Source organism: Cervus canadensis, chromosome 8 (genome assembly GCF_019320065.1).
Source record: "Cervus canadensis isolate Bull #8, Minnesota chromosome 8, ASM1932006v1, whole genome shotgun sequence".
In the NCBI taxonomy this organism is placed as follows: Eukaryota; Metazoa; Chordata; class Mammalia; order Artiodactyla; family Cervidae; genus Cervus; species Cervus canadensis.
Window position 1 is genome coordinate 42,143,847 of NC_057393.1, and position 20,925 is coordinate 42,164,771.

General features: G+C 36.7%; 1 protein-coding gene across 11 annotated transcripts in view; it reads left to right on the plus strand.

Moving 5' to 3' along the window:
• Positions 1–20,925, plus strand: part of LOC122446204 (cGMP-dependent protein kinase 1-like) — an 849,064-nt gene that overhangs the window by 468,123 nt on the left and 360,016 nt on the right. For 5 of the 11 annotated variants that reach the window (XR_006270817.1, XR_006270818.1, XR_006270819.1 and 2 more), the window contains exons 3-4: positions 12,911–13,024; positions 19,530–20,409. Coding sequence is in view for 5 of the 11 variants with exons in the window: in XM_043476126.1 (XP_043332061.1) it covers positions 12,911–13,024; positions 13,728–13,831 (218 nt within the window). In the remaining 6 variants the exon portion in view is untranslated. Of the gene's footprint in view, positions 1–12,910; positions 13,039–13,727; positions 16,932–19,529; positions 20,410–20,925 lie in introns of those variants that run through there. The other 6 variants (XM_043476128.1, XM_043476130.1, XM_043476125.1 and 3 more) reach the window with 4 other exon arrangements.

A 20,925-nucleotide genomic window follows, 5' to 3' on the forward strand; every position in this document is an offset into this window, starting at 1 on the left:
TTGTAGAACTTCTACAGGACTAAGGTAACAGACTCTTGGAGGGCACAAGAAAACCTTATATGCACCAGGACAGAGGAGAAAGGAGCAGTGACCCCAGAAGAGGCTGAGCTTGACTTTCCTGTGAGTGTCCAGGAGTCTCTGGCAGAGGTGTGGGTCGACAGTGGCCTACAACAGTCCTGGGAGTTGGGGCATGCTGGCATGAGTCCTTATAATCCAGTGAACAGCAGCATTTTGATCTCTGGTTCCTCTGCCTTTTCTGAATCCAGCTTGTACATCTGGAAGTTTGCTGTTCAGGTACTTTTCAAACCTAGCTTGAAGGATTTTGAGCATTACCTTGCTAGCATGTGAAATGAGTGCAATTGTGCAGTAGTTTCAAAATTCTTTGGCATTGCCCTTCTTTGGGATTGGAATGAAAACTGACCTTTTCCAGTCCTGTGTCTAGACTAGAGTTAGTTGGGTGTAATAGACTAGAAGGGTGATTAACAAAAATGTATTAAGGCAAATTTTTTTTTTTAAGATTCAAGATAAAGCCTCTATTTTTATCATTTCCATATAAGAAGTATATCTAGTATGTCTTCCTTTATCTTACTGGATTAGTGCTAAAAGAGCTACCACTTCCTCTTTCCTTCCTATGGCCAAAGATACATTAAAAAGATAACATTCTACAATGAGAGGTAAACCAGATATCCAGGGAGTCATTTGACTTCAGTTGACAAACAGTGAGGTAGAATCCATAATGTTATACTTTAACAAGTATTCTAACCAGCAAGAATAGTGTTTATTTTGGTTTTTAATCTACTGTCTTCTCTTTTCATGCAAATTCTGGGCCATTAGTCATAGTTATTAATTCCATGCTAAGATTCTATGAGGAATCTAGATTAAGAACCTCTGGCTAATTGAATAATCTTTTTCTGTACTATGCATCTCTGCAGAATTCTGCTCTTTAGGGACCTCATTTCTGAATATTCTAAAGTACATAAGGCTGGCTGCTTTTGAATTACCAAGGAAACAAATTATATAAAAAGGAACTTAATAAAATTTTTTGATTCATTAATGCATGTGTATGTTTTAACACATTAAATAATACCTAACAATGTATCTATTAACTGCCATGAGTTTGAGTGCAAAGTATAAACAGTTTTTAAGATTTCTGAAACAGCTCTCATATAAATTATAACTTCTATTGGTGACAAAGTCACAAGAACTGTTAATGCTTGTATGGCCTATTACTATGGAAATGCTACATTTTTACAGAGGTCATTAAAAACAAAGATTTTATACACACACACACACACACATACATATTTATACTATTAGGTTTATATATATGTATGTGTGTATACGTGTGCATATATATATATTTGTGTGTGTGTGTGTATATTATATATATAATATATTCTATTAGGTTAAGAACTTTGAGCTAGACCATGAAGTTTGTTTAAAGAGACTGACAAAGCCAAAGATTCAGTGTCAGGTTTATTTAGGAAGGCTCCTAGTTTGTGGAAGTCTAGATATACAGCACCAGGAATTTGATTTTTCACTCTATAAAAACTACTGTAAATTTCATAGCAGAGGGATATTTCATGAGAACAGTAATCAAGGAAAATGATTCTAATATCTTTTCTGGTTTGTTTGGTGGCAAAGAATTCAGAAAAGGAGTTCTATATTAGTTGTGAGCAAAGGCTTAGGAAAGTCTTTTAGTTATGGAATAAATGTAATTGGGTAGATTAAGTATGCTGACAGTAAGAAGGATTTGTAGTCATTGATCTCATGACTGAATGATGATTTTGGTGGTTAGTCATTCGATGAAGTTGGGAAGGGATTGATGGTAACTTGGGAAGGAAAATGAGGTCACGCTTGATGAAAAATGTTGGTGTGAATGTCCTAAAGGGAGTAGGAGAAAGGCTGTTTGAAAAATAATGGAGGTCAAATTATCTGAATCTTCAACATTCTCATAAGGGGTAATATGATCCTATATATAGCATTAATGGTCAGTCTTAAAACTGAGCCATTACTATGTGCCTGTGCTGAGTCCTTGTTATTTTATAATTTACATTCCATGTGGTTTACTAATTTAAGATATTCAGTGGCTTTTATTAATAGTATTTTTATAGTGTGTGCATGCATCACCAGAGGCAAATTTAGAACATTTTCATTATTGTAAAACAAATGTTGTACCCCTACACCATCATACTCCAGTCCTTCATCTCTCCCAGCCATTGGCAACTAGTCATCTATGTTCAGTTCCCCACAAATTTGCCTATTCTGGACATTAAGTATAAATGGAACCAGACTTGGGTCTACTCATCTACAGCACCGTAAAGCCAGGTTGTGGCAAAGGAAAGTACGATGTTTATTGCCAGGCCAAAAGCAAGAAGAATGGGCAGCTCATGCGTGAAAGACCCAAAGTCCCTGATGGCAACATTTGGGATGAGGGATGCAGGATGCCTGGCTTTCTTCTAGTTCCAGTCAGTCTAGGGTCTGTGTCCTCTTGATCAGCATCTTTCACCTGGGTAAGGGTCTTAGTTTCTGCAGGACAGCTCAAAGATATGCATTAGATTGTTCTGTATATCTTTGAGGAAGCACTAGGACTCTGCCTAGTGCTGAACTGGTGTTTAAGTTGGCATTACTTTTATTGTTTGACTGCTTTTCCTTTGTTCCTTCATTCCCTTGTTTTCCTAATCATTAACTGCTTGAGTTTACTCTTTGAAACTAAGGAAGGGTCTAGGAGAAATGCAAAACATAGAGTGGCTTTTGTACCTAGGAGGGCCCCGCAGGGTCCTGCTTGGCTTCAATAATATGTGCTCCTTATAACTTGCTTCTTTCAGTTAGCATGTTTTCAAGTTTGATTCATATTATAGCCTGAGTCAGTACTTAATTCTTTACTATGGCTCGACAGAATTCCACATTTTGTTTACCCATGTATCAACTGATAGAACTCTCTTACTGCAAGACTTGAATTTGCCATTTCCCCTGACTGCCATCTAGAGGGGTGTTCAGTAGTTTTATTCCACCCTCAGTTTAACTTGTTAAAATATTATCCTGGTTTCAGCTTATTTTGTTCTCGGTGATACACGAGGACAAAGGTCATTTTCTTGGTGTTGGGAATAACTTTCAAACCAAATCTTCTCATTCCTGACCTGTTCCAGGACATTTGAACAACTGCTTTTGAGACAGTAAGTTCTTTTTTTTATTTTTTATGCCTGTTCAGGTATTTTGCAGGCTATGTGGTTATTCTTTGTTTTTTGTCTGCTTTTTTAAAATGTGAAGGTAGGCAAGTGCTTGCTGTATGCTCTAGAGAATCATAATTACTTTAAAGGGGATAAAAATACAAATGTCACATCAAGAGTAATCTAAGCTATGAAATAAAAATTTGCATTGTGAGAAATGTATTGTACTGCTGGGTAAAGTAAGTTATAGTACAAAAATACTTTTACCATGTAGAGTGGGAGTTTGACACTTTTTATTACAGTTGATCCTTTGGCAAGCATAAATTAATCCAAGTAAAATTTGTAATTGTCCCTCCCATATCTGTGCTTTTGGATGAAGTATAAATGGATAGCTTTATTGCTTTGCCCAGCAAAGTGGGAGACAGCAGTTTCCTGCCCTTGAAAACTGTGTTCAAGCCCAGAAGGATTTCTTAAGGAGTTTTATAGCAGTGGTTTAAGGGCAGAGTTGTTGATCAGGGCTTGCACTCCTTCAATCTGGTCTCAGATAATCTCTTGATGAGCTCTCTGGTGCCTTTAGTCTGATCTCAGGTGGTCATCTCTGGAATGAGAAATGCTAACTCCATTTTTTGGAGGGTTTAGTTTGTAAAGAACACAAGGATATTATTATGTGTATCGTTGAGGTGGAACCAGGAATCTGCCCCAAGGCTACACTATTGTTTCTTGACTGTTCTTGTCTCTGTATCCACTCCCTTCCCTGATTAATTCCTCAAACCTGCCCTTTGGGAATCAGGGAAGGTCCTGGAGGCTGGAGTCATTTCCCAACAAACAAGAAATGAGGGACATGGGAAGGCTTCTGTGCCCAGAAGTCCCACGGGTTCCTGCTCCATTTCAATAGTAGTGTATTCAAAAGTATTTACTATTGAAAAATGTCCACATCTAAGTGGACCCATGCAGTTCAAACCCGAATTGCTCAAGGGTCAACTGTACTGTTTTTTCTTCTTCTGGACTATGTAGGCAATATAAAACAAAATCTTCAGGCTTCCCTAAAGCACAATTACAGCAGTTGTCATTTTCACTAACACTCCCATTTATTCACTCATGAGAATTTACTAATCGATTTACAACCAGTCATTGCAGGATTAAATGACTGGCCCTTTACTTAGTTTAATGGATACTAATATGTGTAGAAAGCTTGATCACACACCAAACTCTGACATAAATTTCACATATTAATCCTGTGAAGCAGGTAGCTGTTATTCCCATTGCCCTGGTGTAGAAGCTGAGTGCCTAAAGGTCTGACATGTCAAGAGCAGTGAGAACCAGAATATTAGTTTAGAACTTGTGATTTCAGAATTCTTCTTCTGCCTCCTAAGAGCCATTACAAAGTTATTAGGTGAATTTAGATAAAGGAGACATAACCTCTGATTGAAGCAACATCATTCTGTTCACAGTGAATTCTTTTCTAACCTTCCTAGCCTTAGGTGAAATTGGATCAAGCAAACACCCCTTTCACATCCTGTGAAAAGACTGATGTCCTCCCCTAAAATATCTGCCAATGTCTGAGTCCTTAGTTTCTTATAATTACATCATTTACATAGTTACTGTGGGGTTTCCTGCTTTCCAGCTCCCCATTATCACTCATTCTTCATTTCCTTGCTTTTCTGTTTATTGATGTATCCAAGCAGTGGATCTTTCCTCAAGCTTTTATCTTCCTCCAAGCCCTTTACACAGGAAATTAGTGTGAAGCAGATTAATTTGGAGAGAAATGTAGGGCATTAATTCTGGCAACAACTAACTGCATATTGTGCATTAGACATCCCTCCTACTAAAAATCTTAAAGCCTCTCTCAACATGAAGCTTTCCTGCCTGCCCCTTTCTCTGAAATCTCGTTTCTTGCTCATGTTTTCCTTTTTATTGCCTCTGCTCATTTATCACTCTTCTCCTTTCCACTTCTGAATCTTATGAACCAAAACCTTGAACCCTGCTGCTTTTTCCTTAAAACTCCTTATCAAAGTATTTTTTTCTTTAAAATGAAGTAAAATTTCCTCAAGAACTATTTTTAAACCTATATATTTTAGTCTTGGCACATGCATTATCTAATTATCAAAACCTATTAAGTAAGTTCTATTATACCAAATTTGTAGTGAGGTAATTGACACATAGAGAGTTAAATAACTTATCCCAGATCTTTTCACGAATCAGCAGTAGAGTCAGAACCTGATAGTCTCAAGTATGCCTGGAAAAATGCTGATGTTATTCTAACATCAGCAGGATACTCTTGTAAGTCTTGCTTCAAAAATTTTTATAATCACTTCTATTTCAGGTGACATCTGCTGGGTAAAATAAGTCAGTAAAGTAGCTTTGTGTGTTTATTCTAATTCTATTCTAATAGCAACTTGGATTACTTAAATATTGCAACCTGGTGCTAGCCTTTTTTTAGCTTGCAATTTATATCTGGCAGAGATTCTTTTTTTAAGTGGAAGTCAAAATTGTCCCTTTAAATGTAGAGTATTTTGTACACATGTGGACATAGTTCATTTCAGGGTTTCTCAACTTTGGCACTGCTTACATTCTTGCACAGAATAGTGCTTCATTGTGGGGGCTGACATGTGTATTGGAGGATGTTTAGTGGTATTTCTCTACTGTTTAGATGCCAGTAGAACCTCCTTCGGAAAAGGCAATGACACCCCACTCCAGTATTCTTGCCTGGAAAATCCTATTGACGGAGGAGCCTGGTAGGCTGCAGTCCATGGGGTCGCGAAGAGTCGGACATGACTGAGCGACTTCACTTTCACTTTTCACTTTTATGCATTGGAGAAGGAAATGGCAATCCACTCCATTGTTCTTGCCTGGAGAATCCCAGGGATGGGGTCGCACATAGTCGGACACGACTGAAGTCACTTAGCAGAACCTCCTTAGTTCCAAAACTTTCATTTAACCAAACAAACATCTCCAGACATTTCCAAATAGCCCATAGGGTTAAAAGTGACCCCATTTGAGAACCATAGTGTTAGGTCCAAAAGTTTCCCAAACTTAATACTGTTACATAAGAAACACAAAAATCACGTGATGCATCCCCACAGGTCTGACACTGGTAATAGTGTTTGTCACTTGCCAGTCTCTAAGGACCTAAAGGCATGGCCATTCATTGATTAGACCAATGAGGTACTCATGTATCATAGAAGTAATAGAACAAAAATGCATTGTGAATGGCAAGAATTGAGCTTAATAAACTTGACTTGAGACAGTCAAATTATCTATTCAACTCTTGTTATTCAGGGAATGATTAGACTACTTCCTATTTCTTCCCCATGTGTGAATCTCTCTTATCTGTCCTGTCTTTGGTTTTCTTCATCACTAGAAATTGAATTAGTCCACTGATATTTATCTAGTGCCTTTTGAGTACTTTAAAGTGCTAGGCTTTCAAAACACAAAATGTAGAAAGATTATAGAATCATCATGCTTGTCTTGTGAAGTCTTTCCAGAGTTCTGTTCATGTCTGGTCAATGGCTGAGTCATCTACAATAGGTTTAGTAAATTCTTACTCCTTAAATATCTCTAAGGACAGAAATACTGTAATGTAATTTGCTCATTCCAGACTTTCATTCTGCTGGTTCAGATGATTTTCTGTATCTGGCTTGCTTAAATTTCATTCTCTTTCCCCATGTAGGTTTCCTTTGTGGATATGTGTGTGTGCCCTAAGACCTCAGAAAAAGTGAAAGTGAAGTTGTGTCCACCTGTTTGTGACCACGTAGACTATACAGACCATGGAATTCTCCAGGCCAGAATACTGGAGTGGGTACCCATTCCCTTTTCCAGGGGATCTTCCCAACCCACATCTCCCACATTGCAGGCAGATTCTTTACCAGCTGAGCCACAGGGAAGCCCAAGACCTCAGAGTTAGAAGCCAAAACAAAAAATGAGTTTCATGTATATTAATGTGCATGTTAACCTTTCTGTCTCTTTTTTTTTTTCTTTTAGTTCCTATAAGTGAGATTTTTAGTTCTAGATACCTCACTTACATTTTTGATTCTCTGATTATTAAGTATACTGGTAATGATTTTATTTCATATTCAATATGTATTACAATCAATTGTAATTTAGTGTAATGAAAAATTGTATCTAATGTATTTATAGCAGTCATGACCAGAAGGGAAATCAGATTTTCCTAATTGAAAGAGAGAAAACAGAGGTCTTCACTCATGTAGCTTCAACCTCGACTAGCCCCTTATACCTCAGACTAAGTTTCATTCCATTTGGATGACTAGTACTTTTGTGCTTCTAGTAAGAATTATTGCTATGATGATGTAAGAAAAGTGACTTCTGTGAATGGGAAGCTTGGCCCCATGTAAAGCATTATAAGGACATGATGGTTACAGAAACTGTGAAAACACACAAAGTCTAGGGAAGAAGTCACTTCTGTTTATCTCTCTCTCTCTCTTTCTCTTATCTTTAATCTCTATTGTGTGTGCTTGCTAAGTGGCTTCATTCCGGTCCAACTCTCTGTGATGCTATGGACTGTAGCTCACCAGGCTTCTCCGTCCGTGGGATTCTCCAGGCAAGAATACTGGAGTTGGGTTTCCATTCCTTCTCCAGGGGATCTTCTTGACCCAGGAATGGAACATAGTCAAGAGACATAGTCTCTTATGTCTCCTGCATCGGCAGGTGGATTCTTTACCAGTAGCACCACCAGGGAAGCCCAATCTTTAATAAGGTACTGGTAAACCAAAAACAAACAAAAACTAAAGCAAACTCACCTAATAGTAAATGCTAAAACAGGGCAATTTTTCACAAAGTTTTGTTACATTTCCAAACAATGATTTCCAATCCAAATTAACACCTCATCAAAAGAGCAGGAGTTTAGGTCCAGAGAGACCATATCCTTTTGAACTTGAAATCAAACTTAAACAGAAGACTGATAAGGTGCTGAACCACTGCCCTTCTTTAATTTGAGAAGAAACTATCATCTAATAGTGAGGCTGTCTTTTTCCTTCTTATACTGACTTAACGAAGACATATGTAAATGACTGACAAGATGTATTCTTAAGGAAGATTATCTAAGACTATCGTCTGTCCCTAGAAAGGAGGAAGCTTTTTCTCTTTAGTTAGCCCATAGTAGCCTTAATGATTTCTACTTTCTTCCACAAGTGACGGCACTCCTAACCTAAAATGACAAGGCTTAATCCACTGAGGAAACAGAGAGTAAGTTCTAAACATTATCATCCCAAGGGGGGGAAAAAAACTGTGAGATGACAGATGTTAAATAAACTTATTATAGTAATCATTTCATAACATATGCAAGTGAAGTTATTATGCTGTAGACCTTAAACATGTGCAGTACTCTATGTCAATTATGTCTTAAGAAAACTGAAAGGGAAAAAAAAAAAATCCATAAGTGACCTCATCTCCTAGAGAAAATATACCCATGCTGATCATAGCACTGCTCAGCCACCACAATGTTAAATGTTCCTGTTGAACCTACCAGCTACAGAAACCCTCATGAGAAAATACATAATGTAAAAACTGTGTTCTCAAACCTAAAAAATCATAAAAGTATTAGACAACGAAGGAGATGGAAGATCTTGTCTAGATGGGACCTTGGATAGAACAACTGTCTCCTTTTAATGACCAATCAAGTTGTCCTGCATGTTCCAACTAAGATTGTTGGAACTCAGCGCAGAGTATTCATAATTAGCTTATTGCCAACAATTCTGTCTCAGCCTGCCAGTAATAAATCTCTAAACTGATTGGTCTTATTTGTGAAAGTCCTCATGACCCCAAACTACAGATTAGTTTTTAAAAAAAAAACCAACAACAAAAACCATAAAGTCAGGAGACTCTGGATCTTCTTGTAAATTCAGTACCTTCTTTTATTTACAGAAACTACTGATTCCTTTTTTTTTTCCATTTATTTTTATTAGTTGGAGGCTAATTACTTTACAATATTGTAGTGGTTTTTGCCATAAATTGACATGAATCAGCCATGGATTTACATGTGTTCCCCATCCTGATCCCCTCTCCCACCTCCCTCCCCACTCCATCCCTCTGGGTCTTCCCAGTGCACCAGGCCCAAGCGCTTGTCTCATGCATCCAGCCTGGGCTGGTGATCTGTTTCACCCTTGATAATATACATGCTTTGATGCTGTTCTCTCAAAACATCCCACCCTCGCCTTCTCCCACAGAGTCCAAAAGTCTGTTCTGTACATCTGTGTCTCTTTTTCTGTTTTGCATATAGGGTTATCATTGCCATCTTTCTAAATTCCATATATATGTGTTAGTATACTGTATTGGTCTTTATCTTTCTGGCTTACTTCACTCTGTATGATGGGCTCCAGTTTCATCCATCTCATTAGAACTGATTCAAATGAATTCTTTTTAATGGCTGAGTAATATTCCATGGTGTATATGTACCACAGTTTCCTTATCCATTCATCTGCTGATGGGCATCTAGGTTGCTTCCATGTCCTGGCTATTATAAACAGTGCTGTGATGAACATTGGGGTGCACGTATCTCTTTCAGATCTGGTTTCCTCGGTGTGTATGCCCAGGAGTGGGATTGCTGGGTCATATGGCAGTTCTATTTCCAGTTTTTTAAGAAATCTCCACACTGTTCTCCATAGTGGCTGTACTAGTTTGCATTCCCACCAACAGTGTAAGAGGGTTCCCTTTTCTCCACACCCTCTCCAGCATTTATTGCTTGTAGACTTTTGGATAGCAGCCATCCTGACTGGCGTGTAATGGTACCTCATTGTGGTTTTGATTTGCATTTCTCTGATAATGAGTGATGTTGAGCATCTTTTCATGTGTTTGTTAGCCATCTGTATGTCTTCTTTGGAGAAATGTCTGTTTAGTTCTTTGGCCCATTTTTTGATTGGGTCATTTATTTTTCTGGAGTTGAGCTGCAGGAGTTGCTTGTATATTTTTGAGATTAATCCTTTGTTGCTTCGTTTGCTTTGTTTGCTGATTCTTATAAAAATAGATAAAAATATGAATGCTTTGGACTTTCTAGGTGGTGCTAGTGATACCGAACCTGCCTACCAATGCAGGAGACATAGGAGATGAGAGTTTGACCCTTGGGTTGGGAAGATCCCGTGGAGGGGGGCATGGCATCCCACTCCAGTGTTCTTGCCTAGAGAATTCCATGTACAGAGGAGTTTGGTGGACCACAGTCCATGGGGTCATAAAGAGTTGGACACAGTTGAGCGACTTCGCAGCAGCACGGATGCTTCATTATGGATCTCTTATTACTGACCATTTCCCTGAAGTGGTACATAAATTGTGGTGCCAAAGAACAAGAGGTAGGTTGATTACTGCTCAGTATGGCAAAATTTAGGACTTATGACTCAGCCCATTCTAGTTCATAAATGGACATGTGGTACCTGAAGTAAAATAAAAAATACACTCAAGTTGCTGTGATAAAGCTTTCAACTATTCGTGCTAATTACAGGAGTGATATCAAGAGTCAAATGAAACTATAAATAACCATCTGGCTTTCTTTAACCCAATATTCTAACATCTCTCACACAAACAAATTTAAACTGTTTAGCAGAGTTCAGATAAAAATGACTCAAATGTTTCTTTATTTTTCTTTCCTGGTAGAGACAGGGTGAAGTAAAAACAATACCAATATAGTATCACATTAAAAAAAAAAAAAAAGCAAAAATGAGTAAAAAGAGCAGGAGTAGAAGATATGAATTAACTACATTTTGGATTATTTGTAGTACCTCAAGTAACAGTGCTAATAGCCTCTAGTCATTGTTGAGTTTAGCCAGGGGAAATAATGGAAAAGTCTAGGACACTATTAGGAGCTTTCTGTTTGTTTTTATTTATTTATTTTTTATTAGAGTATAATTATTTTAGAATGTTGTATTAGTTTCTGCTATACAGTGAAGTGACTCACAGTGGTGATCCGAGGTAGTTTCATTAAAATGTATTCTTAAAGTTAATATCAAATTATAAGTACATAAAAACCTCCATACTGGGCCATTTATTGAGGGCTGTAAGCCTCTGCATAAGTGTGCTAAGTATTCTGCCTATTTGACTTTTTCCTTATTTGTTTCCCCACATCTGTCCCCTCATAACCAAAACAACCGCATACAGGCCCACCTGCTTTCCATGCACCTGGACTCCATTTAAAACAAATCTTGTTTTTAGACACAGAGGGAAAAAGAAAGGAATGTAAATGAAGAGGGTGGCTTCAAGATGAATCTAAATACTTTAAGAGAAGTTGATTAGGTGGGCATTGGAACCATTGAGTGTATGCAGTAAATTTTGACTGTCTGATTCTTAATTTTAAGTGACCCACTTGGTCTGTATAGTCTATTCTTGGAATTCCTTTGTAAATGTATTGTTACACGTGCCTGCTCAGTCATGTGTGACTCTTTGCGACCCCATGCACTGTAGCCTGCCAGACTCCTCTCTCCACAGAATTTTCAGGCAAGAACACTGGAGTGGATTGCCATTTCCTACTCTGTGTAAATGTATAAATCACTCCGAAGTTTGCTTCACGGCTGGTGTGTGTGGCGCATGTATCAGTTGTGAATTCAGCTTTTTAAAGTTTTTAAATATATAAGATTTTATCTGACGTATTTGAACAATTCTGTGATTTCATCAATATATTATTCTTAGGGAAAACTGGGTCGATTTTTAAAAAGGAAGGAGTACATGTAAAGCTAAAGCTCTAAAAAGGGAAATATTACAGGAAGCATATAGATTAAAGGGGGTGGTTTATGGAGACAATGTATGAAGCCCAGACATTCAGACAAACTTGGTAGCATTAATTCTCTTCAGTCACTAGCCACTGCCAAGCATTAGGCTTCCCTTCCGCAGCCTGTGGCTAAGTAACAGGGAAGAATAATACAAGGGTAAGATAAAGTGTAGAATAGATTGTGTTGCCTTGCTATTTCTTCCCCCATTATATTAGGTGATGGAAGGTTTAGTGTACATAGCTTTGAATTTTAAAATATATATATATATTTAATATATATATTAACATTATATGTTTAATATATATATATTAACATTTCCTTCATGAATAGCATTTCCTTCCTTTCAGTCACCAGTATATGTATCCAGTGTACGCTGTTTCCTTAGCTTTTCCTCCTTTTGCCGTTCATTTTCCAAATTTTTTGTGGAACATCGACAGCCCCAGCTTGTCTTTCTTTCCCCTCAACCTTTGTGTTCAGTCGTTTGGTTTCCTTACAGTCCATGTTGCAGGGCTGAGAAGCAGATAAAACAATCTTGGCCAAGGTGGATAAGATGTTTAAAAATAAAAGATACTGTGAGCTGCAATTGAATAATGCCCAAGGGTCAAAGTAATTTCCCTTTGCATAATAGCTGCCTTACTCAGATGAGAATTCCCAATATGAAGTGTGCTGTAGAAAACATACTCAATTTTTCATTGCAAATTCAAAATGACTTTAAAATTGGAATTACTAGAGTTTTCTAATATCACATTTGGAAGTTTACATTTTGACTTTTTTATCTCTATCCCCTTCTTTTTGTGTGTGTGTTTTCTTTTAGTCTCCTTTCTAATCTTATCAATTATTAATTTGGGAGAAGATAATTTAGGGCGAGATTTGCTTTTCTTGCATTGCATCTTGAGGATGATTTTGTTTTAGTTGGTAACTGCTGTGTATTTTTGAAAATGAGCCTGGCCCTCCTCGCTCATCTTAGAATGCAACAAATGAAATAAAGCACAAGAGAGAATCAAAATGATATGTTTTCCTTCTTCTTTTTAGATGGTAAGGTTGAAGTTACAAAAGAAGGTGTGAAGCTGTGTACAATGGGTCCTGGAAAAGTGTTTGGAGAGTTGGCTATCCTTTACAACTGTACCCGGACGGCGACCGTCAAAAGTAAGGCTATTTAAAAAAAAAACAAAAAAAAACACTTTTCAGTGTCTTCTTTTGTTTGACCTTGAAGTGTTAGTTAATATGCCTCTTGGTTTGAATCTTTATAATTTCATTAATCTCGCTGCTAATTACTGGTTTGCGATACAGCTGATATTTTTATCCTAAAGAGTAATTGTTAACATTGAGTTAAATTTTATTGCTGACTTATTAAAAGTATCTTTTAACCTTGGACTCATAAATTAGGGTTTATAAAATTAGCAGTTTATGAATTATAGTTAAACAGGAGCAAGATGTTGCATTTTCTGCCTTGAAGTCTCAGAATCATATTTAAGTACATTTTATATATCTCTCTATTTTGGGTTGCATTCCCCACATAAACTTCACTTATTCATTCAGTGGTTTAGAAAAATTAAGAGGAGAAATGTCTTTCGTCTCATTCAAACACTGAGTAAGATATCCTGAATTCTAGAATTGCGTCTGAGTATATTCTTGTCTTCAGCTGCTCATCAAGCTGTATATTATAACGTTTTTCTTTTCTACTGATTGAGCTTATTTTAAGTCGAGGCAATAAAGCAGCTTGTTTCCCTAATTTTACATGTATGTGTATATATGATTTCTCTAGCAACTTTTATTGCTTGGTAGAAGCAGCTGCAATAGTTAGAAAGAAAAGAAGTTTGTTTTAAATATTCCTTCTTCCTGAGTACAGGGTGTAATGAATGTGTAACAGAGCTGGAAGCCAAAGCTGACAATGGAAGGTCCAGAGCATCTTCAGGCAGAAATGTGTATTTAATGTTTGAAAAGTTCTTCTGACATAGTATCCTGTGAATGATTGCAATCCTGTTACTTTGATTAGGTTGTGTCATTAAAACAATCCTGTTGGGAAAATGACAATTAAATTGTTACTGTTAATTTTATCAGAGTGTCACTGATGATTTTATATATTGCTTTTATTCCTCTCAGAAGTATGGCATATGATTGACAATATGACATTAAAACTTGGGTTGTAAAGAACTGAAGAATGCATGGCCAGCTAGAGTCACAAATTCTTACAGGTCTTGTTAGTGAATCACCTTTTTAGTCATTGAGATCGCTGTCACATCAGTGGCAACTGGGGCCCTTATAAACTCAGTCTTTCTTGACAGTTTGATTCTTGATGTCTGAGAACACAGAACTCTTTTGATTGATAGGCGCTGCCATGGTTTTATTTCATGTGATCATTTAATTATATGACTCAAGGAATAATGAAGCCCGATGAACCATAACAGATTTTGCCAGAACTTAAACTCACTGAAAAAGTGTCTTAACTAGAAAAAAGAGCAGTGATGACTCCATTAGGTGAACAGATTTTGCTATCATGCTTCATTTTCATGAGAAATATATTACTTTTAGGGCAAAAGTGAGCCATGAGAGCACCTTTGGATTAAAACAAGCTTTCTCTGAATTGTGAATACTTTTTTAAGGTTTTAAAATACCTAACTGATAAAAAATATTTTTATATGCTGCTCATTTAATCTAACTAAAACCTTCCAAAGGCAAACAATTGATAGTGAGATGGTGCTTAATCTTGTGAAATATTAAATTGTTATTAAAGAAATACTTTAAACTGAATAGAATATTTAAATGAATTTTATAGCCCAAGACATTTTTTTGTAAGGCGATTGCTTGGCTTCATGAAAGTCAATTTTCTTATTAGGTTCTTATAAAATGCTGTTCATTTGTACTCGCCTCTGTTGTTCTCATGTTTGATAAATTTAAATAGACATTATGCATCTGCTCAGCAACAAGGAACTAGGTGTTGAATGCAAATTATAATCCTCACTATTTTGGGGTAAGAATTTTATCCATCATTAAAGGGAATGAGCAATAGATCATGTTCTTTAATTCAGACTCAGATGTCTCATGTGTGTGAGTATGTTTGTGTGTGTGTGTTCATCATACCCACTTAAGGTGTGGAGGATGCATTGAGAACAGTCGATGGTTAATGATGTGCAAATACATCTCTGCGTTTATAGGTGCAGAGATTTTGTGCATGCCTAAGGAATGTTATCTGTTAACCTCTGAATATCCTGTGAGAATTATAAAGTGTGAATAAAGGTCATTTGTCATTAAGGACCTTTTGTGTCATCTTCTGTACTGTCAAGGGAGATTGTCCTTACCAATTGGAGTTCTTAAACACTGCTTTGAATTTAAGTTATACTCTCAAGCTGATCACTTTATAACTCCAATTAGATTCCATTGTGAATATTAGTTTTACCAGATGACCACAATCAGTGCTATCTCACTCTTTACATGTGATATTTTTTCAATGTCCTCATTTGGTTTTTCAGATCCATTTGTTTATCAGAATTCAAGATTGTGTCGTCTCTTATCTATATTTTTTATAGCCATTGTTTTGCCAGTGGTGACTATTTGGAGTAAATTTCAAAATTGATTCATCTACTTGGGTGCAGTAGTCTTTTACATCTGAGGAAGTTCCCCTTCCTATTTAATTGCTTGTCTAGCCACACATTTTTCCTTCTCACTTACCTGGCTTTCCCCTCACTTACCTCTTTTCCCTTAATATCACTTTCTTTCATGATTGAAAATGTTGATGATCTCTCTTATCTTCCTCCCTGGATCAGCCTGAAAGCTGCCTAGGATTTTAGTGCATTTTTAATTGCACAGTCATCACAAACTTTTAGGTGACATTCAAGAGCTCCTCAATGTACATGAGTCATTTCTTTTTCACGAGAATAACTTTTTGAAATTGTATCAGGCCTTGAATAAATTCCAGTGACTTCCTCTGCTAATGAACGTGACCCAAGCACCTGTGGGTTGACTTTTTTTTTTAAGTAGGATATGATTTTTTTTATATTGAAGTATAATGAATGTATAACATTATATTAGTTTCAGATATACATGATTCAATATGTGAATATATTGCAAAATGATCTCCACAATAGGTATAGTTAATATCCATCACCATATATAGTTACAAAATTTCTTTTCTTGTGATTAGAACTTTTGAGTTCTGCTTTCTTAGCAGCTTTTAAATATGCAACACAGTATTAACTCTAGTTACTATGTGTACATTATATCCCCAGGACTTATTTTAAAACTGGAAGTTTGTACCATTTGACCTCTTTAACTCATTCTACCCACCCTTCACTGCCCCATCCTCAACCTCTGGCAGCCACCAATCTGTTCTCTATATTTGAAATCTTTTTTTTTTTTTTTAAGATTCCACATATAAGTGAGATCATAATGGTGCTTGTCTTTCTCTGTCTGACTTGTTTCACTTAGCATACTGTCCTCAGTGTTCATCCATGTTGTTGCAGATGGCAGCGTTTCCTCCTTTTTATGACAGTAGTCTTGTTTATATGTACACCACATTCTCTTTTACCTATTCATCAATGGAGACACAGGTTGTTTCTGTGTGGTTCATATCTCTTTGGGCATTAGTGTTGTTTATTTCTTGAATAAATATCCAGAAGTGGAATTGCTGCACCAGAGAGTATTAAGAGTCTTAATTTTTTGAGAACTTCCATACTGTTCCCCATAATGGCTACACCACTTTATGTTCCCACCAATAATGGATGAGGTTTTCTTTTTCTTCACATCCTTGCCAGCACTTATTATTTGTCTGTTTGAAAACAGTCATTCTAACAGGTGAGAGGTGATATCTCACTGTGGTTTTGATTTTCATTTTCCTAATGATTAAGTAATGTTGCACATCTTATCATGTGCCTTCTGGCTATCAATATGTCTTTGGGAAATGTCTATTCAAATGCTCTGGCCACTTTCTAATCAAATTGTTTGTTTTTATTTGTTGATATTGAGTTGTATGAGTTCTTTATATATTTTGGATATTCAGTTCAGTTCAATTCAGTCGCTCAGCCATTTCCGACTCTTTGCAACCCCATGGACTGCAGCATGCCAGGTTTCCCTGTCCCTCACCAACTCCCGGAGCTTACTCAAACTCATGTCCATAGAGTCGGTGATGCCATCCAACCATCTCATCCTCTCTCGTCCCCTTTTCCTCCTGCCCTCAATCTTTTCCAGTAACAGGTCTTTTCAAATGAGTCAGTTCTTTGCATCAGGTGGCCAAAGTATTGGAGTTTCACCTTCAGCATCAGTCCTTCCAATGAACACCCAGGACTGATCTCCTTTAGGATGGACTGGTTGCATCTCCTTGCAGTCCAAGGGACTCTCAAGAGTCTTCTCCAACACCACAGTTCAAAAGCATCAATTCTTTGGCACTCAGCTTTCTTAATAGTCCAACTTTCACATTCATACATGACTACTGGAAAAACCATAGCTTTGAATAGACGGACCTTTGCTGGCAAGGTAATGTCTCTGCTTTTTAATATGCTGCGTAGGTTGGTCATAACATTAACTCATCAGATACATGATTTGCAAGTAATTTCTGTCCCCATTCTGAAGGTTGCCTTTTCATTTTGTTGGCTTTCTTTACTCTGCAGAAAGTTTTTAGCTTGATATAGCCACTCTTACTGGTTTTTGCTTCTGTTACCTTTGTCTTTGATGTTAAAACCAAAGAATCATATCCCAGACTGGTTTTAAGGCATTTACCACTTACGTTTCCTTCTAGGAGTTTTATGGTTTCAAGTCTTACTTTCAGGTCTCTAATCCAAAAATATGTATTTTATTAAAGCTACCGATTGACATATGCTCTAAATTATAAGATTGTTCATAGTACTCCAGCTAAAAGAACTACGGTAGTTTGAAGCAAACTGTTTTCACCTGGGAAAAATCATCTGGGATTCTTATGAGACTAAATAAATGTATACCATTTGTTATTATGGTCATACCAGGAGGAAGATCTGATAGCACCAAGAAGAATATATTTTTAGAGCAAAAACCATAGTGATATGGGGGTGGGGGGGGTGGGAAATCCATGTTATGTTACAGTAGTCTACTTTTATCTAATGAAACATTGATTCTTCCTCTGAGGAATGAGGATATACAAATATATAAAAATAATATTGAAAACATGTAACAGATGCCTTGGATTATTCATGACTTGTGTGCATCTTAAGTCACTTGAGTTGTATCTCTTTGTGACACTATGGACTGTAGCCTGCCAGGTTCCTCTGTCCAAGGGGCTCTCCAGGCAAGAATATTGGAGTGGGTTGCCATTTCCTCATCCAGGGTATCTTCCCTACTCATGGATCGAACCCTCGTCTCTTATGTCGCCTGTATTGAAAGCTGAGTTCGTTACCATTAGTGCCACCTGGGAAGCCCATTCATGCCTTAAATAAGTTCAAGGGTTTTTTTTTGTTTTTTTTGTTTTTTAATTGTGATATGAAAATAGTTGCTTTGATTGCATATATCCCATTACAAGCATTCCAGATGCCGTGGGTAGGAAAAAAAAAATCAGTTGTTATATTTGATTTCTATAACGCCAAACAATGTTGTTTGAATTTCACATTTTTGTCTAAATATTTTAAGATTGTATAAACAAAGGAGCATTTTACCATCCATTTTCAAATGCCATGAAAGACGGGAATTTCTAATACATTCATTCAATACCCATGGCTTACTCAATTCCCATACCTAAAAGCATACCATTATCATGTTTTCCTAAGTGTCATTCCTGGTTGTGATGTCACCTTCACTACCCTCACAGCTAAGGCAACATCAATTTACACTCACCCTGGGCCTCTTACCCTACTTCTATGCCCAAGGTTCTCTCAAATCACAAAAATGGAGACGTTACTGGAAGCATAAGATGGAAAAGGCACTTAGTGTACACTGAGAGAGAGGTTAAGTGGTACATACCCTGTTTGTACATTTGCGTAAAACATGCCTTATTTTTACCTGGGCTTCTCACAGCCAGTTCTCACAACTATACAGGCATTTTTTGAGGTTTGAACCACATGCTCTTTGCTCCAACTTTAGTTGTACATGAATTGGTATTTTTGCCTAAAGGTGCTGAATTGAAGCTTAGTCCTCTTACTTTGAGTGCTCCACTGAAAGTGCCCCAAACCTTAGCCAGTATATTATTCATATAATTCATTCAAAGAGACTCCAATAAAAATCCAAGACTAAAAGTTCTCTCTTTGTAGGAAAACATCTTGGTACCGGAGTCGGGTGATTACCATATACAAGTTACTTGCAAAATGGCTTTGGTGGGTGTAGAAACTCATTTATGAATGGACTTGGGCAAAATATCTGAATAATTCTTTCTTCTTAGATTATTTATACAAGTATTTTAAAATTCCTCAGTACTACAGTCCTAACACAAAAGAACCTTACATATCCTTACAAGAAATCTGACAAATTGGGACTTGAATAACGAATAACATCCAATTTAATGTGAATACTTTCAACTTTCCATACTTAAACCTTCCTGAGATATTTGTAAAAGGGGGAAGCTGAGCAATTAAGATATTTCACTGTGTCAAAGGTGTTTTTAAGAACAAGTTGAAAGGTTTAGATTTTCTGTTTATTTTTGTTTTTAAAGTAGATTTGAGTGTGTGCAGTAAAATGGTTGTGTTTTCCCTTGCAGCTCTGTTTCAAACACTGCATTATTCAGCCTGACTTAAGGAAATCTGCCAACTGTCAAAACCCTAAAAAGATGAATTGGGAAAAAAAATAAAAGGAATTTGACTATAATTTCTTGCTCAAATAACTCTATGTACTTTAAAGGTAATGCCTATACCTCTCAGGTCAACATATGGTGCTTTTTATTGGTAAAGAAATGCAAGGAATGGATACCAGTTTTATTACTGATATAAAGGAATCTTAGCTGAAGCTCTTGGAGTGGCTGTAAACCTTGACGGTTTCTTAAGATGACTATATCAAGAAGTAAGCAATTACATAGCTTTTAGGAAATGTTATTATAGTGTTCCATAAAGTGCCATTTTTATGATAACGGTTTTCATGTTGTAAAAGTGAACCAACATTGTCTGCCAGTACAAGCAGTTGGCGTGTGCGCAGTTATTACCTGGGGTTTTAATGACCGGGAGCAACCACATACTGTCATGCTCCTTGTGCGCCAGTGCAAAGGCAGAGGAGATAACTGTGTTAATGAGACAGTCTCCGTTTTATCTTCAAGAGGCAGATTAAAAAGATGCATGCTTTCCTTTCTCCCAGTCCAATGAATGCTTTATACCAAGCACCCTGAAGGAGGACACAACAACAGCTTAGATGATAAAGACTAGAAATATGACCCTGATTGCAGAAAGAATAGCTCAGTAACTTCCCAGAAGTTGTCTTTATTGTCTCCATCCTGGACAATGAAACAAGCAGATGATTATGGCATCGTCTTGAAGGAGCAGGTACCTTTGTTTAATGACTTATTTCGATTATCTTTTTCTTAGTATAATTTTCTATCACATTGGACAATGAAACAAGCAGGTGATTATGGCATCGTCTTGAAGAAGCAGGTACCTTTGTTTAATGACTTAATTCGATAATCTTCTTCTTAGTATAATTTTCTATCACATTGGTCTATTAAAGAATGCTGTACCATGGCTGATTCATGTCAATGTATGGCAAAAACCACTACAATATTGTAAAGTAATTAGCCTCCAACTAATAAAAATAAAGGGGGTAAAAAAAGAATGCTGTAAAAATTAGTAACATAAATCCAATAATCCCTAAGAAATACATTTCTTTAATAAGGAAAGCAATTCACAAGGTACCAATGATGATATAACAGATGAGCATAAACAAATAGACCTGCAAAAGCTATTCTGTACATTCATTAACAGTTATTAAGCTATAATCTTTTTCTTTTACAGCCTGAAGCTATTTTTCTAGTTTCTTTTGATGGTGACTTTTATGATTAGAATTGATTTATGATTTATACTTAACCATTTCCAGAAAAGATCTAAATCTAGTATTGACTAGGCCTGTCAAGTAGGCATATGTTAGCAGTGCTTCTTGGGATAAAAACAAAA